Raw genomic sequence first — 18716 nt, forward strand, 5'->3', positions numbered from 1 at the left:
GAACACCCACGGAGTAACCAGAGCGTCCACCGCTATTGCCTGAGGGTCCCTTGACCTGGCGCAATATCTGTCCAGTTTCTTGTTGAGACGGGACGCCATCATGTCCACCTTTGGTTTTTCCCAACGGTTTACAATCACTTGGAAGACTTCTGGATGAAGTCCCCACTCCCCCGGGTGGAGGTCGTGTCTGCTGAGGAAGTCTGCTTCCCAGTTGTCCACTCCCGGAATGAACACTGCTGACAGTGCTATCACATGATTTTCCGCCCAGCGGAGAATCCTTGCAGCTTCTGCCATTGCCCTCCTGCTTCTTGTGCCGCCCTGTCTGTTTACGTGGGCGACAGCCGTGATGTTGTCCGACTGGATCAATACCGGTTGACCCTGAAGCAGAGGCCTTGCTTGACTTAGGGCATTGTAAATGGCCCTTAGCTCTAGGATATTTGTGAAGAGACGTTTCCATGCTTGACCACAAGCCCTGGAAATTTCTTCCCTGTGTGACTGCTCCCCAGCCTCTCAGGCTGGCATCCGTGGTTACCAGCATCCAATCCTGAATGCCGAATCTGCGGCCCTCTAGAAGATGAGCCTTCTGTAACCACCACAGGAGAGATACCCTTGTCCTTGGAGATAGGGTTATCCGCTGATGCATCTGAAGATGCGATCCGGACCATTTGTCCAGCAGATCCCACTGAAAAGTTCTTGCATGGAATCTTCCGAATGGAATCGCTTCGTAAGAAGCCACCATTTTTCCCAGGACTCTCGTGCACTGATGCACTGACACTTGTCCTGGTTTTAGGAGGTTCCTGACTAGCTCGGATAACTCCCTGGCCTTCTCCTCCGGGAGAAACACCTTTTTCTGGACTGTGTCCAGAATCATCCCTAGGAACAGTAGACGTGTTGTTGGAATCAGCTGTGATTTTGGGATATTTAGAATCCACCCGTGCTGACGTAGCACTACCTGAGATAGTGCTACTCCGACCTCTAACTGTTCCCTGGACCTTGCCCTTATCAGGAGATCGTCCAAGTAAGGGATAATTAATACGCCTTTTCTTCGAAGAAGAATCATCATTTCGGCCATTACCTTGGTAAAGACCCGTGGTGCCGTGGACAATCCAAACGGCAGCGTCTGAAACTGATAATGACAGTTTTGTATCACAAACCTGAGGTACCCTTGGTGAGAAGGGTAGATTGGGACATGGAGATAAGCATCCTTGATGTCTAGAGATACCATATAGTCCCCTTCTTCCAGGTTCGCTATCACTGCTCTGAGTGACTCCATCTTGAATTTGAACCTTTTTATGTAAGTGTTCAAAGATTTTAGATTTCAAATTGGTCTCACCGAGCCGTCCGGCTTCGGTACCACAAACAGCGTGGAATAATACCCCTTTCCCTGTTGTAGGAGGGGTACCTTGATTATCACCTGCTGGGAATACAGCTTGTGAATAGCTTCCAATACTGCCTCCCTGTCGGAGGGAGACGTTGGTAGAGCAGACTTCAGGAACCGGCGAGGGGGAGACGTCTCGAATTCCAATTTGTACCCCTGTGATACCTGCAGGATCCAGGGGTCCACTTGCGAGTGAGCCCACTGCGCGCTGAAATTCTTGAGACGGCCCCCCACCGTGCCCGAGTCTGCTTGCAGAGCCCCAGCGTCATGCTGAGGACTTGGCAGAAGCGGGGGAGGGCTTCTGCTCCTGGGAAGAGGCTGCATGGTGCAGTCTTTTTCCCCTTCCTCTGCCCCGGGGCAGGAACGAGCGGCCTTTTTCCCTCTTGCCCTTATAGGGACGAAAGGACTGGGTTTGAAAAGACGGTGTCTTTTTCTGCTGAGAGGTGACCTGGGGTAAAAAGGTGGATTTTCCAGCCGTTGCTGTGGCCACCAGGTCCGATAGACCGACCCCAAATAACTCCTCCCCTTTATACGGCAATACTTCCATATGTCGTTTGGAATCCGCATCACCTGACCACTGTCGCGTCCATAACGTTCTTCTGGCAGAAATGGACATCGCACTTACTCTAGATGCCAGGGTGCAAATATCCCTCTGTGCATCTCGCATATATAGTAATGCATCCTTTAAATGCTCTATAGTTAATAATATACTGTCCCTATCCAGGGTATCAATATTTTCAGTCAGGGAATCCGACCAAGCCACTCCAGCGCTGCACATCCAGGCTGAGGCGATCGCTGGTCGCAGTATAACACCGGTATGTGTGTATATACCTTTTAAGATATTTTCCAGCCTTCTATCAGCTGGTTCCTTGAGAGCGGCCGTATCAGGAGACGGTAACGCCACTTGTTTTGATAAGCGTGTGAGCGCCTTATCTACCCTAGGGGGTGTTTCCCAACGTGCCCTAACCTCTGGCGGGAAAGGGTATAGTGCCAATAATTTATTAGAAATCAGCTGTTTTTTTATCGGGGGAAACCCACGCTTTATCACACACCTCATTTAATTCATCGGACTCAGGAAAAACCACTGGTAGTTTTTTCACACCCCACATAATACCCTTTTTTGTGGTACTTGTAGTGTCAGAAATGTTCAATGCCTCCTTCATTGCCGTGATCATGTAACGTGTGGTCCTACTGGACATTACGTTTGTCTCGTCACCGTCGACACTGGATTCAGTATCCGTGTCAGGGTCTGTGTCGACCATCTGAGGTAACGGGCGTTTTAGCGCCCCTGGCGGTGTCTGAGACGCCTGAACAGGCACTAATTGATTTGTCGGCTGTCTCATGTCGTCAACAGTTTTTTGCAAAGTGCTGACATTGTCACGTAATTCTTTAATTACTATCATCCAGTCAGGTGTCGACTCCCTAGGGGGTGACATCACTAACACAGGCAATTGCTCTGCTTCCACATCATTTTCCTCCTCATACATGTCGACACAATCGTACCGACACCCAGCACACACACAGGGAATGCTCTGATAGAGGACAGGACCCCACTAGCCCTTTGGGGAGAGTTTGCCAGCACACACCAGAGCGCTATATATATACAGGGATAACCTTATATAAGTGTTACTCCCTGTTATAGCTGCTGTATTTATATATTAGCTGCCAATAGTGCCCCCCTCTCTGTTTTACCCTGTTTCTGTAGTGCAGGACTGCAGGGGAGAGTCAGGGAGCCGTCCTTCCAGCGGAGCGGTGAAAGAAAATGGCGCTTGTGTGCTGAGGAGAAAGGCTCCGCCCCCTTCACGGCGGCCTTTTCTCCCGCTTTTTTCAGGAAACTGGCAGGGGATAAATGCATCCATATAGCCCAGGAGCTATATGTGATGCATTTTTTTTTTTTTTTAGCCATATAAGGTTTTTATATCGTTTTTATTGCGTCTCAGGGCGCTCCCCCCCAGCGCCCTGCACCCTCAGTGACCGGAGTGTGAAGTGTGCTGAGAGCAATGGCGCACAGCTGCAGTGCTGTGCGCTACCTTATTTGAAGACAGGAACGTCTTCTGCCGCCGCTTTCTCCGGACCTCTTCGCTCTTCTGGCTCTGTAAGGGGGCCGGCGGCGCGGCTCCGGGACCCATCCAGGCTGAACCTGTGATCGTCCCTCTGGAGCTAATGTCCAGTAGCCAAGAAGCCCAATCCACTCTGCAGTCAGGTGAGTTCGCTTCTTCTCCCCTTAGTCCCACGATGCAGTGAGCCTGTTGCCAGCAGGTCTCACTGAAAATAAAAAACCTATTTAAACTTTTACTTCTAAGCAGCTCAGGAGAGCCACCTAGCTTGCACCCTTCTCGTTCGGGCACAAAAATCTAACTGAGGCTTGGAGGAGGGTCATAGGGGGAGGAGCCAGTGCACACCAGCTAGTCTAAAGCTTTTACTTTTTGTGCCCAGTCTCCTGCAGAGCCGCTATTCCCCATGGTCCTTACGGAGTTCCCAGCATCCACTAGGACGTCAGAGAAAACACTTATGACATTGTTAGCATATTATGAAATATCCTGTCCACATATATAAAACAACACCTGTTTTCCTCCACAATATGGTACATGTGGTAACAGAAGAGGGTGACTGACAGGAAATAGATGAATGTGACTGCTCATGGTGGAACACAATATCGTTACCACACAATTTCATACTTGGGCATGTGGTTGTCCATTATATAAATGTTTATAGTTATCGTTTCCTCTCGTTTGAATTCTGAATGTGGTTTCCTGATATGTCACACTGTAGCTGTTATTCAGGTTAGTTTTGACATAAAACACCCTAGAATTTGCCTATTGGATCCGTGATAAAGAAGCACAAGACACTACTTTAAAATGTTTATTAATATTTTAACCCAGATTATAAAGCTGTAGTTGTACAATACAAAAAAAAAAAAAAGCATTAAAAAAAAAAACAAATAAAGTTGCACAAATTATATATAGATGTAAGCTTACAACAATGTAATAAATACGTATCTATGAAAAGAGTAAAATAAATACGTATTAAAATCAACAGGAATGCAATCTATCGTCAATACAAAGGAAGTCAAAGAGGCATTATGTTCTACAGCTATAGAGCAAGTGATATGGGAGAATGAATTACCAGTACAAAACAAATATGGATGCAACATGAACTAACTTTCCAGAGACTAAGTATTAACTATCATATGAATGCATTAAAAACTTAACATAAAAATATTTTGTTCATCACTGTGGTGCAAGTTATTTGGGTCATACACTTTAGCATTTGACAATGTACACAGCTTATACCATGGAAGGTTTTTCCAGATTTGAACGTCGTTGTCAGATTAACAAAAATGGCCTTTGATAATAGTGGTGTCTACCTACATAAGACATGGGGAATGTAGCATATATGGGAGAGATAAAGTGCTATCCAATCAATTGTAATTTTACAGTAGCTGATTAGTTTTTCCACTTTATCTCCAAGATTTGATATCCCCTTGAAGTTTTAAAGCCATATCTTTAGTGGGCAGAAAGCTTGGCTTTAAATAATGTGAACTTAAGTACTCTGCAATCTGCAGTTTGAAGATTTCTGCATTATATAAACTAGACATATACCAAAAAGGGAGCGGGGAGGACAGTAGAGGAAGCACATGAGACCAAGGTGCTTGGGATGGTGATCACCGGTTGGTCAGGTATTTACATGGTGGATAAATGACAATTTTATTGTATAGTCAGGAGATGCGGTCAGGGGGTGTAGGATCCCGACCGCCGGCATGCAGGCAGCGGGGTGAGCGCAAAAGAGCTCCTTGCGGGCATGGTGGCGTGCTACGCGCCACGCTATTTATTCTCCCTATAGGAGTGTTGTGGACACCCCAAGAGGGAGAAAAGTTGTCGGTGTGCTGGCTGCTGGGGTTCCGTCGTCAGCATGGTGAGCGTCAGGATCCAAACAGCCGGCATATCAAATGCCTCCCGCGGTCAGGGAGGCCCAGTCACTTTAGGTCATGTCACATACTGGGGAGTAGGTCTAGCAAAGTCCACAATGTATAGATCCTCTTTAATATCAGAACCAACGCAAGGATTTCCAAAAGACCTTTTAATTGTATGGGGAGCTGCCCAGTGCTAGGATCAGTCACAGGATTTCCCGTGGAGCTTCAGCATCTTCACAGAGGACATTGAGGACTCTTCCCTTAGATCATATCTTGGAAAATACAAAATGAAGAATGTCAGATAAAGATATGGGAAAAGGACAGATATCTACAACCATTCTCATATTAAAGCAGCAGACTTTCTATACAGTAAAATAAGAATATGCATATTATAAATTGATGCAAAAGTCAGATTTCATATTACAGGGTCACATTCAGAGATGTACGCAATGCTGATATTTACAGAAAGAAGCTATTATCAGCCATCTGCACATGCATCCCGGTCCCTTAGAGGTGTCGCTCACAGTGAGGAGTTATTTGCAGGCAGGCACTGTTATGGGGGAGGTAACGGGGAGTGGTGAAAAAAATCACAGGCATGTTGTGACCGTTTTCGGGGCATCTCCGCCTACACCCACGATCCCATTTGCAGAAAACATGATGCCAGTGTTTCAATATCCACGTCCATTCTGCATGGCTATTAGGGATACTCGGAGAGGACTATTGAAGGATCTATGACCACCGCTGCATAGTTGCTTGGATTTGCGATGCAGCCTGTGGGCAGCTGAATACATTTCCAGGCTGCTGCAGTATTAGTATATTTTCAGAAATCCGCTGTGTACGCATTAGCGCACACCTGTGCATCAGGCCCACAGTACCAAAGTCTGCTGTAGTGAACAGACAAGTTTTTATATTTAAAGCACTTTAAGAAAAGGGTAATATACTTTAGACATATACACATATAAGAGAGCGCATTAGGTTTTAAACCAATTTATTACACATTAAAAAAAAAACTAAAAAATACTTTTTCAAAGATTGATTACTCATTCAAATGCATAAACACCAAAGAGCTGTTTGAAACACTGTAGTGTATAATTTGCTGTTCTGTTGCTACAGATTAAACAACATTTCATGTATAAACATGACAGTTCTTAATCTACATCTGTTACCAGCTGGGACTAGTATATTGTAGAAACTTCAGACTCCTTTTATTTCCACCTATGTGGCTATAAACAGGATTTTAATACCTACCGGTAAATCCTTTTCTCCTAGTCCGTAGAGGATGCTGGGGTCCACTTCAGTACCATGGGGTATAGATGGTTCCGCAGGAGCCATGGGCACTTTAAGACTGTTTCAGAGCTTGAACTGGCTCCTCCCTCTATGCCCCTCCTCCAGACCTCAGTATAGGAACTGTGCCCAGGGAGAAGGACATTTCGAGAAAAGGATTTACTTTTAAGTTAATGGTGAGATTCATACCAGCTCACACCTCAACCATGCTTCACACATGGCATTCAACAAAACACATGCCAACGGGCAGGAACATTACAGCAACCGTGCTGAAAACATTTTTTTAACAAATTAACAACTGCAGGTAAAGTACGCACTGGGCTGGGTGCCCAGCATCCTCTACAGACTAGGAGAAAAGGATTTACTGGTAGGTATTAAAATCCTGTTTTCTCATACGTCCTAGAGGATGCTGGAGTCCACTTCAGTACCATGGGGTTATACCAAAAGCTCAAGTACGGGCGGGAGAGTGCGGATGACCCTGCAGCACCGATTGACCAAACTGTAGGTCCTCATCGGCCAAGGTGTCAAACTTGTAAAACTTCGCAAACGTGCTTGCCCCTGACCAAGTAGCTGCTCTGCAAAGTTGTAATGCCGAGACCCCCCCGGGCAGCCGCCCAGGGTGAGCCCACCTTTCTAGTAGATGGGTAGTCACCGAACTCTGTATCGGCAATCCTGCCGTAGAATGAGCGTGCTGAATCGTACCTCTGATCCAGCGTGCAATAGTCTGCTTAGAAGCAGGACACCCAATCTTGTTGGGAGCATACAGGACAAACAGAGCCTCTGTTTTCCGTATCCGAGCCGTTCTTGCGACATAGATTCTCAAAGCCCAGACCACATCTAGAGACTTTGAAGCAGCAATGGTGTCAGTAGCCACTGGCACCACAATAGGCTGGTTTATATGGAAAGAAGAAACCACCTTTGGAAGAAATTGTTGACGAGTTCTTAACTCAGCCCTATCTTCATGGAAAAACAAGTAAGGGCTCTTGTGAGACAAGGCCCCTAACTCAGACACCCTTCTTGCGGATGCCAAGGCCAACAGCATGACCACTTTCCAAGTGAGAAGCTTCAACTCTATCTCCTGGAGAGGTTCAAACCAATCCGATTGAAGGAATTGCAACACCACGTTAAGATCCCATGGTGCCACAGGAGGCACAAATGGAGGTTGGATGTGCAGCACCCCTTTCACGAATGTCTGAACTTCTGGAAGGGAGGCCAATTGTTTCTGAAAGAAAACGGACAAGGCCGATATCTGGACCTTGATTGAAACCAACCGTAGGCCCGCATCCACACCCGCCTGGAGAAAATAGAGAAAACATCCTAACTGAAAAACTCTTCCGTTGGAGTCTTCTTGGTTTCACACCAAGACACATTTTCTCCAAATACGGTGGTAATGTTTAGACGTTACTCCTTTCCTGGCCTGAATAAGAGTGGGAATGACTTCTTTAGGAATACCCTTTTGGGCTAGGATTCTGCGCTCAACATCCATGCCGTCAAATGTAGCCGCGGTAAGTCTTGATACACACACGGCCCCTGCTGCAGCAGGACCTCGCGAAGAGGAAGAGGCCGAGGATCTTCTATGAGCAACTCCTGAAGATCTGGATACCAAGCCCTCCTTGGCCAGTCTGGGACAATGAGGATCGCTCAAACTCCTGTTCTTATGATTTTGAGAACTTTTGGTATCAGTGGAAGTGGAGGGAAGACATATACCGGCCGAAACACCCACTGGGTCACTAGTGCATCCACTGCTATTGCTTGAGGGTCTCTCGACCTGGAACAATATCTCTGAAGCTTCTTGTTGCAACAAGACGCCATCATGTCTATTTGAGGAATTCCCCAAAGACCTGTCAACTCTGCGAAGACTTCTTGGTGGAGGCCCCATTCTCCTGGATGGAGATCATGTCTGCTGAGGAAGTCTGCTTCCCAGTTGTCCACTCCCGGAATGAAAATTGCCGACAGAGCTTTCGGATGTCTTTCTGCCCAGAGGAGGATCTTTGTCACCTCTGCCATTGCTGCTCTGCTTTTTGTTCCGCCCTGACGGTTTATGTACGCTACTGCTGTTACATTGTCTGACTGGATCTGTATGGGTTGATCTTGAAGAAGATGCACCGCTTGTAGAAGGCCGTTGTAAATGGCTCTCAACTCCAGAACGTTTATGTGAAGACAAGTTCGGAGACTTGCATCCGTGGTCACCAGGAACCAGTCTTGAGTCCCGAACCTGCGTCCCTCTAGGAGGCAAGAACTGTGTAGCCACCACAGGAGCGAAATTCTGGCTTATCCTCTGATGCATGTGTAGATGGGATCCGGACCACTTGTCCAATAGGTCCCACTGGAATACTCTGGCATGGAATCGGCCAAACTGTATTGCCTCGTAGGCCGCTACCATCTTCCCCAACACCCGAATGCATTGATGAATCGACACTCTTGTTGGTTTCAGAATGTGTTTGACCATTCTCTGGATTTCCAAAGCCTTTTCTACTGGAAGAAATACTCTCTGTACTTCTGTGTCCAGTATCATCCCCAGAAAGGACAACCTTGTCGTCAGTTCCAATTGTGACTTTGGAAAATGTATGATCCAACCGTGATGTTGGAGTACTGTCAGGGAGAGTGCAATGTTCTGCACCAACTTTTCCCTGGACCTCACTTTTATCAGGAGATCGTCCAGGTAAGGAATTATATTGACTTCTTGCCGTCGAAGGAGGACCATCATCTCCGCCATCACCTTGGTGAACACCCTCGGTGCCGTGGAGAGTCCGAACGGCAACGTCTGAAATTGGTAATGACAATCTTGCACTGCGAATCTTAGATAAGCTTGATGCGGAGGATAAATGGGAACATGTAAGTAGGCATCTTTTATGTCCACTGACACCATGAATTCCCACTCCTCCAGACTGGAAGTCACTGCCCTCAGAGATTCCATCTTGAACTTGAAACTTTGTAGGTACAGATTCAGATTTTTCAGGTTTAGAATTGGTCTGACCAAGCCATCCGGCTTCGGAACTACAAATAGGCTTGAATAAAACCCTTCTCCTTTTTGTAACAAGGGAACCAGGACAATGACTTGATCCTGACACAATTTTTGTATTGCTGCTGCGACCACTTTCCTGTCCAGGACAGAAGCTGGTAAGGCCGATTTGAAAAATCGGCATGGGGGAACGTCTTGAAACTCCAGTTTGTAACCTTGGGACACTATTTGTACGACCCACGGGTCTAGGCCAGATTGAACCCAGAAGTGACTGAAGAGTTTCAGATGTGCCCCCACCTGAGCGGACTCCCGCAAGGGAGCCCCAGCGTCATGCTGCAGGTTTGGCAGAAGCAGAGGTTGTTTTCTGCTCCTTTGATCCCGGAGACACTGTGGGCTTTTTTCCTTTTCCACTTTCTCTACCCGCAAAGAAAGGGGAACCTTTACCCTTTTTGTATCTATTGGGCCGACAGGACTGCATCTAAGAGTGATGTGTCTTTTTCGCCGGAGCAGGAGCATAAGGCAAGAAAGTCTACTTACCTGCGGTAGCCGCAGACACTAAAGCATCCAGCCCATCTCCAAACAAGGCCTCACCTTTGTACTGGAGAGCCTCCATATTTCCGTGCTGAGATTGCCATGGTAGTGGCTCTTGATCCCAAGAGCACAATATCTTTCATGGCTTCTAGCATATACGCAGCAGCGTCTTTGATATGACCTAAAGTTAGGAGTATCTCGTCTCTATCTATTGTGTCAATTTCTGATGACAAGTTTTCTGATCACTTTTCAATAGCATTACTCACCCACGCACAGATAATGGTAGGCCTGAGTAATGTCCCATTAGCCACATAAATAGATTTCAACGTATTCTCTAACTTGCGGTCTGCCGGCTCTTTTAGTGAAGCCATCCCAGGCGCAGGGATAATCACCTTTTTTGTTAACCGTGACAGGGCACCGTCAAACAGGGGGTGACACCCACCTTTCCCTGTCCTCTGCAGGGAAAGGGTACGCTACATGAATTCTTTTAGGAATCTGAAATTTATTTTCAGGGATTGCCCAGACTCCCTCAAATAAACTGTTCAGCTCATGAGATGGAGGAAAAGTTACATTAAGTTTCTTTTCTTTATAAAAGTAAGCCTTCTCCTGTGGTAAAGGAGGGGGCTCCGTAACTTCTAAGACCTCCTTTATAGTCACAATCGTGTATTGAATGTTTTTCGCTAATATTGGATCTATTCCCCTGGAATCACTAGGGTCGACATAGGAATCAGAGTCCGTGTCGGTATCAATTTGTACTATTTGTGCAAATGACCTTTTATGTGACCCAGAGGGATCCCCTGTGGATGAAAAAGCAGAACTATTAAAAATCACATCTTCCACGGATTTTCTCCAGGTTTCTGCATGAGACTCAGACTTATCCAATCTCTTACTGATAAGATTCACACTATCACGTAATTCTTTCACCCATTCAGGCTCATGGTGTGCCGGCAGCGACACCACATTACAACTCTGTGTCCCTAAAATGGCTCCCTCAGGGGAAGAGCTCCCTGCCTCAGACATGTCACACACGTGCACAAACACACCACAGACACTCCGGGGCTTATAGGGGACAGACCCACAGTAAAATCTGTCAAAAGGACACAGAAAATGACTTGCCAGTTCACAACTCAGCGCCAGCGACTAAAATCCCTTTAGCGCTTTTACAATGCCAAATAGTACAATTGAGCACCAATATACACTCTGCCCCTCCCCTTTTTTGCACCCTGTTACTTGATTCAGAAGTGTAGGAGGACCAACGTTTCTTCCCCTGCAGCCTGCTTGGAGAAAATGGCGCTGAGCAGTGTGCTGGCTGACTGAGAAGGAAGCCCCGCCCCCTGTAATGGCGCGTTTCCCCTCAGAATTTATCACAATATTTTTTATACTGGCGGAGGTGTAGGACTGTGCCACGGCATCATATGCTACCTTTTGCCAGTTTAAGAGTAGGTTTCATGCTGCCCTGGGCGCCCCCCGCATCCGGCTGTGCGCTGTGTTATGGAGAGCATGTTCGCGCAGCGTTCCCGCCCGCTGCGCGGTACCTTGAGCCGTCACGATGATCAGAGGTCCCCCTTGCAGATCTCCGGTAAGATTACTCACCAGTCTTCTGACTTCTGGCTCTGTTAGGGGGGTGACGGCGTGCTGTAGGAGTGAGCGCATAGCCGCAGCTAGTGTTCAGTACCCTTCAGGAGCTAATGGTGTCCTGTCAGCAAGAAGCAGAGCCATGAAACTATTCAGGAAGTTGGTTCCTACTTCTTCCCCCTAAGTCCCACGAAGCAGGGAGACTGTTGCCAGCAGTTCTCCCTGAAAATAAAAAACCTAACATAAAGTCTTTTAGTAGAACTCAGTAGAGCTCCACTAGAGTGCGACCAGTCGGCCTGGGCACATTTTCTAAACTGAGGTCTGGAGGAGGGGCATAGAGGGAGGAGCCAGTTCACACTCTAGAAAAGTCTTAAAGTGCCCATGGCTCCTGCGGAACCGTCTATACCCCATGGTACTGAAGTGGACCCCAGCATCCTCTAGGACGTATGAGAAATTAATAATGTCCAGTTATGATGTACTCTGGATACCTATCCATATAAATGAAAATTGTAGATAGGCCACTTGGGTTGATGGAAAGGTGCCTTAGGTCCGAAGAAGATTATTATTATGTTTCTGTCCGGTTATAAAGTACAGACTGTAAGCCAAATATTGTGAGCACTCAACAACGGCTGGTTAATCACCTTAGCTTCTCTCCTCTACTGACACAGTAGAGTTGAAAGTTCCTGCTAATGCACAGGTAAGTCAATAGAGAACAGTCTCATCTCATTGCGGCCACGATCATTATACCGGCTAAAAAGAATACAGAGCGGTATTTGAACCCAGGTCGGTAGACTGCAAGCCAATAGCTCTATCCATAGGCTATGCCTTTCTTAATGAGCCGGATGATATGGTATATCTTTCATACTGATGTTATTGTAATGTTCCTCCTCACTCATGTGTTGCATATATTTATTTTTATGTAAATAGATATAGAGTGCCAGAGAATGTATATGATTATAACTGTGAAGGATTTTTTTTCCCTATGACACAGGTATAGAGTTTACCAAGCTGGCCACTAATTTATGCATAAGACACCAGAAGCACAACTGTCTCTTGTAATGAACGAATGAAATCGATTGGAGGAGACTCAGTTAAATAGAAGGGTGCTAAGCACAGATGGATATCTTCTGATGAAACCGTTAAAAGGATATAACGGAGAAGCGCGTTAAGGACATTCTACTATTGGGCTTTGAAACACAGATGCACTCCGGATGGCTGTGTCCACCTTCCTGCTGCAGAAAGTTTACTCAGCATTGGCTCCGGTGAGGGGAAATTCAAGCGGCACTAGCGAGAAGAAGCCAGGCGGCGTGCTGCTGCAGTTGAGTGCCGCTCTCTACCCAAATTACTACTGATCCTGGCCGTGGTGAGAAAGTCCATCGGCTCCGGTTAGGAGTAACCAAGCGGCTCCAGCGAGAAGTTCAGCGGCGTGCTGCCGCAGCTGGGCGCCGCTCTCCACCAGTGAAAACACCACTGATTGTGGCCGCGGTGAGGTGAGACACAGTTCTCTATGGACTTGCCTGTGCATTGGCAGGAACTTTCAACTCTACTGTGTCAGCAGAGGAGAGGTGCTAAGACAACCAGCCGTTGTTGAGTGCTCACAATATTTGGCTTACAGCCTGTACATTTAAAACCGGACAGAAACATAATAATATTCTTCTTCGGACCTAAGGCACCTTTCCATCAACCCAAGTAGCCTATATACAATTTTCATTTATATGGACAGGTATCCAGAGTACATCATAACTGGACATTATTAATTATAGTCACATAGCAGTGACGTGCGGTGAGGTCATTGGCTGGGGAGGCACTGAGATTTTATTATATATATATATATATATACATACATATACACACACACACACACACACACACACACAATTGACAGGTGACTGGCACTCCCAATACAGTTTTACAAACAAGCCTGGGTGCCCTCAGAAGTATGCAGATAGCTATGAGGAGGGTGGTACGGCACTCGCAGGACTTTATCTGGTCCACATAGTCATAGCGGGACAATCCGAAGCTGGTCAACATTTTTATTTAAAAAAATAAAATTTCCTCAGGACATACAAGTATACATGCCGTCTGGGTCCAGTTACGTCACATAGCGGCAATCGTGATGTCACTAGACCCTGACGAAGTGTGCACAAAGTGTGGTGATGACTTCGGAGGGGGTCTCTATCTCTCCATTCTATTTAAGGTAAGATTCTTATATGGACACCTGGCTGTCCTAAGGAAATTTTAATTATTAAAATAAAACATTGACCAGCTTTGGATTGTCCAGCTATGACCATAGAGCCATACACACACTACACGAGATTCTACAAGATCTCGCTCAGAATGGCCGATCTGAGCGTAATCTTTCACAATCTCGTCCAGTGTGTACACCTAATGTCGTTAACAATGCACGCTCCCGCGCATCGTTAATGACCCCCTCCCTTGTCCGAACATGTTCGGACGAGGGAGGTCCTCGTTAACGACAGCCATGCTGCAGATGCAACATGGCTGGTGTTCCCCCCACTGCAAAGCCCCCCCCCCCCCCCCCCGCCGTTGCTCCCTGTCCCGGCCGCATCGGCCAATATCTGTGTCGGCGGGGATCGGGTAAGTCCTGCGAGTGCCACAGCACCCTCCTCATTGCTATAATATATATACACACACACGTATAATTTCCGAGTGCACCCGGGTACATATGTTTGTAACTTTTTGGAGTGCTAGACACCAGATGCTATATTATATATATTATATATATATATATATATATATATATATATATATATATACACACATACACACACATATATATATATATATATATATATATATATATACACACATACATACATACACACATACATACATACACATATATATATATACATACACTGCTCAAAAAAAATAAGAATTTACTCGAATTTACTCACCGGTAATTCTATTTCTCGTAGTCCGTAGTGGATGCTGGGGACTCCGTAAGGACCATGGGGAATAGACGGGCTCCGCAGGAGACTGGGCACACTATAAGAAAGATCTGGTACTACCTGGTGTGCACTGGCTCCTCCCTCTATGCCCCTCCTCCAGACCTCAGTTAGGATACTGTGCCCGGAAGAGCTGACACAATAAGGAAGGATTTTGAATCCCGGGTAAGACTCATACCAGCCACACCAATCACACCGTATAACTCGTGATATTAAACCCAGTTAACAGTATGAAATATAACTGAGCCTCTCAACAGATGGCTCAACAATAACCCTTTAGTTAGGCAATAACTATATACAAGTATTGCAGACAATCCGCACTTGGGATGGGCGCCCAGCATCCACTACGGACTACGAGAAATAGAATTACCGGTGAGTAAATTCTTATTTTCTCTGACGTCCTAGTGGATGCTGGGGACTCCGTAAGGACCATGGGGATTATACCAAAGCTCCCAAACGGGCGGGAGAGTGCGGATGACTCTGCAGCACCGAATGAGAGAACTCAAGGTCCTCCTCAGCCAGGGTATCACATTTGTAGAATTTAGCAAACGTGTTTGTGTAACACTATTCTGTTTTATTTAGATTAGGTACTTTTTTTATTACTTACTGTAAATAAAATAAACTTTATTAGTTGTACCTGTTTTCTTCTTTTCGACTTCTTTTTATATCTTCACAGATTTAGTGGGGTAAGTATGGAATAGTACACCAATTAAACCATTCAACAGTAAATAACCATTTTATTACAACATGTCATTCTTTAATGACTATTTAACATGGCGAAATCTGTTACTCTTTAGAACAAACCTTAAAATGTATTATTCTATCCTCAACAATATTACAAAGGTGAATAGTAATACTTATGCATGTAATTATTTTAAGATTTTCAGTTATACAGTTTAAATAATATAGGATGTAGTGTACACTACCAATCTTTAGTTAAATGTTACTGTATCTATCCTAAGAATACTCTTCTTATCTCAAGTATCTATTTTTATTGTCTATGCTGCGCAGTGACTATAGGCCTTTGCGTTGGTGCACATGAAGTTCTTCCCAGATAACCCCTTTAAGGACTAAATCCAGTCATTTGTAATCCAGGTATAGCTAATGTAGCTGCACTATCTCCTTTTTATATTATAAATATTAAGAATTTTGGTGTTCGGTCCGAGGCTTCCAGATACTAATCAACGCTGCACTATGTTCCCGTTTTCTTAACTTATATATCAACTGAAGTAGTTCTGTATTAACTGGCATGCAAGCTTCTTGACTATCCGGAAATCCGCTATGCTAAGAGCTACTTTATTACTTCTCCTGAGGATTCCTGCAATTTGTTGCAAATAATTAATACTTCAGGATTCACTTGTATTTATGATATCCTGTACGAGTAATTATCCTTATAGAAATCCGGATGACAACTGAGTTAATAAATATATATATATATATATATATATATATATATATATATATATATATATATATATATATATAGATATAGATATAGATATATAGATATACGCTTCACTTGTTTGCTTCGATATACGCACGGCTGCTGTGTTAAGTCTATCACTTAAAAGTAGTTAACAGCGTTTTGTGAGGTACTTAACTAATGGCTCTTGTTGGGGAATGAACAGTACTCAATACAGCTGTCAATTAGAGCACACCTCTTTCCTTTTAGGGAACATCCGGGGCCGCCTCTCACACCAGCCTCCTAAATACCTCCACCTCTCTGCAGCACAGACATCCTAGCTGGGTTGATCCGGATTGGCTATATAAGGAGGTATTCTACATGTGTCGGTCAGGACTCTCACCGGTACCTCTATCTTGGCTGCGGCTACCTCTCTCCGTCGTTGTCCGACTATTAAGATAGGCGCTTATGTTCCACTCCGGTCCCTCACTTGTTTGAGAAGCGCCGTCTTACTCGTCGTCTTTTCTCCGGCCGAGGATTTTTACTTGACACTCCACGTCTGAGGTAAGGTCGTCCCGCTTACAGCGCAGCAGCTCCGTTCTCCTCGTTGTCGTCCCCGAGACCACTCTCAACGGTCCCGCGGGTCTCCCTTTTATCACTTCATCACCAGTACCCGGATTAGTCCCGCCAGAGCATTACTGCACGCGCCGGCATTGTCAGTTACCTGCTCTCGTTCCCCTTTTCCCTTGGGACCATGTTATCCGTCTCTGGTTTAGTATTCAGGCAGCGGATTCTGATTTCCCTCTGTGAGGGAGATATACCATATATATATATATATATATATATATATATATATATATATATATATATATATATATATATATATATATCTTCTCTCTATGAGAGTGTCAAACTAGGGTATAATTTTTCCCTCTGTGAGGGTCATTTCTGGACAACAAATCATTACAGAATTTCCTCTCGTCAACACAACTATATATATATATATATTATAATATATAATATATATATATATATATATATATATATATATATATATATATATATCTACAATGTAGTTTTCTTCCACTAGTATCACTTCAATAAATGAATTCATTCATTATCCTTCATCATAATAGATAGGATATTACATTTGCCCCTGACCAAGTTGCAGCTCGGCAAAGTTGTAAAGCCGAGACCCCTCGGGCAGCCGCCCAAGATGAGCCCACCTTCCTCGTGGAATGGGCTTTCACTGATTTAGGATGCGGCAATCCAGCCGCAGAATGCGCCAGCTGAATTGTGCTACAAATCCAGCGAGCAATAGTCTGCTTAGAAGCAGGAGCACCTATTTTGTTGGGTGCATACAGGATAAAAAGCGAGTCAGTTTTCCTGACTCCAGCCGTCCTGGAAACATAAATTTTCAAGGCCCTGACTACGTCCAGTAACTTGGAATCCTCCAAGTCCCTAGTAGCCGCAGGCACCACAATAGGTTGGTTCAAGTGAAAAGCTGATACCACCTTAGGGAGAAACTGGGGACGAGTCCTCAATTCTGCCCTATCCATATGGAAAATCAGATAAGGGCTTTTACATGACAAAGCCGCCAATTCTGACACACGCCTGGCCGAAGCCAATAACATGACCACTTTCCACGTGAGATATTTCAGATCCACGGTTTTAAGTGGTTCGAACCAATGTGATTTTAGGAAACTCAACACCACATTGAGATCCCAAGGTGCCACAGGAGGCACAAAAGGGGGCTGAATATGAAGCACTCCCTTTACAAAAGTCTGAACTTCAGGCAGTGAAGCCAGTTCTTTCTGGAAGAAAATCGACAGAGCCGAAATCTGGACCTTAATAGAACCCAATTTTAGGCCCATAGTCACTCCTTTTCAAAAGGGATGGAAGCTGCGCTCACAGGGAAAGGGGTACCAAAAAGTGCTGCTAATCCTGAAGGCGTCCTACCTCCTATAGTGGAATAATATTTGGAAAGGTTAGCGCGCTGATTGGTGAGTAGGAAGGGTGAATAGAATGGGGTGTTATGAATTGAGTGAAATCTGTAGATATGTGATTGTTCTCTGTGTTTTCCCGTGAATGTGTGTGTGTGAGGTAATGATCACTCTGGGAGGATAGGTGCCATATACTTTATTTGTGTATGCGGTGTCCAAAGGCAGTATATAGGCTGTCCTTATATCAGCAACCTCTTTGAGGTATATTAATGGTTCCTTAATGTTGTTTGCTCACCACTGTCAGGTATGTCCTGCAGACTACCCTTTACCAGGTATACCTTCCTAATGGTATACAAAATAGACCCCAGCTCGGGTGAATGTCAGGTGTACCCTGCGGGTCACCTTTACCATAGGAGTGGTGAGTGCCTATGTTCACTCTGAGACTGGGTGTCAGATGGTACTAACGGTGTATGATCAGTGCGGCGTCCCACCTGTCATCAAGCCTCTATGTGCAGCGCTGAGGTGTGGGACCGTGGGCTGTGTGTATTTAGACTTACCGCCGGGGGCAGGTTTTTTGCCTGCCGCCGGTGAGCCGCGTCTCTGCTTTTTCCACCTCAGGCTACCAGTCCTCGGTGTCTTCTGTCTCCTTCGGTCCGCGCGCTGTCCAGCGGCCGCCGGTCTCCTCCGTCTCCTCCTTGTCTGTGTCCCGTCCTGCTGCTTCCGGGTTCGTGCGTCACGTTCAGTGTCACGTGAGTGCTC

General features: G+C 45.5%; 1 protein-coding gene across 1 annotated transcript in view; it reads right to left on the minus strand.

Moving 5' to 3' along the window:
• Positions 1-4226: 4226 nt before the first annotated feature.
• Positions 4227-18716, minus strand: part of LOC134958228 (protein shisa-4-like) — a 47313-nt gene continuing 32823 nt past the window's right edge. Inside the window, exon 4 of the mRNA XM_063940679.1 lies at positions 4227-5563. Within this exon, the coding sequence (XP_063796749.1) occupies positions 5553-5563 (11 nt within the window). The 3' untranslated portion in view covers positions 4227-5552. The remainder of the gene's footprint in view (positions 5564-18716) is intronic.

This window comes from Pseudophryne corroboree, chromosome 9 (genome assembly GCF_028390025.1).
Source record: "Pseudophryne corroboree isolate aPseCor3 chromosome 9, aPseCor3.hap2, whole genome shotgun sequence".
Taxonomy (NCBI): Eukaryota; Metazoa; Chordata; class Amphibia; order Anura; family Myobatrachidae; genus Pseudophryne; species Pseudophryne corroboree.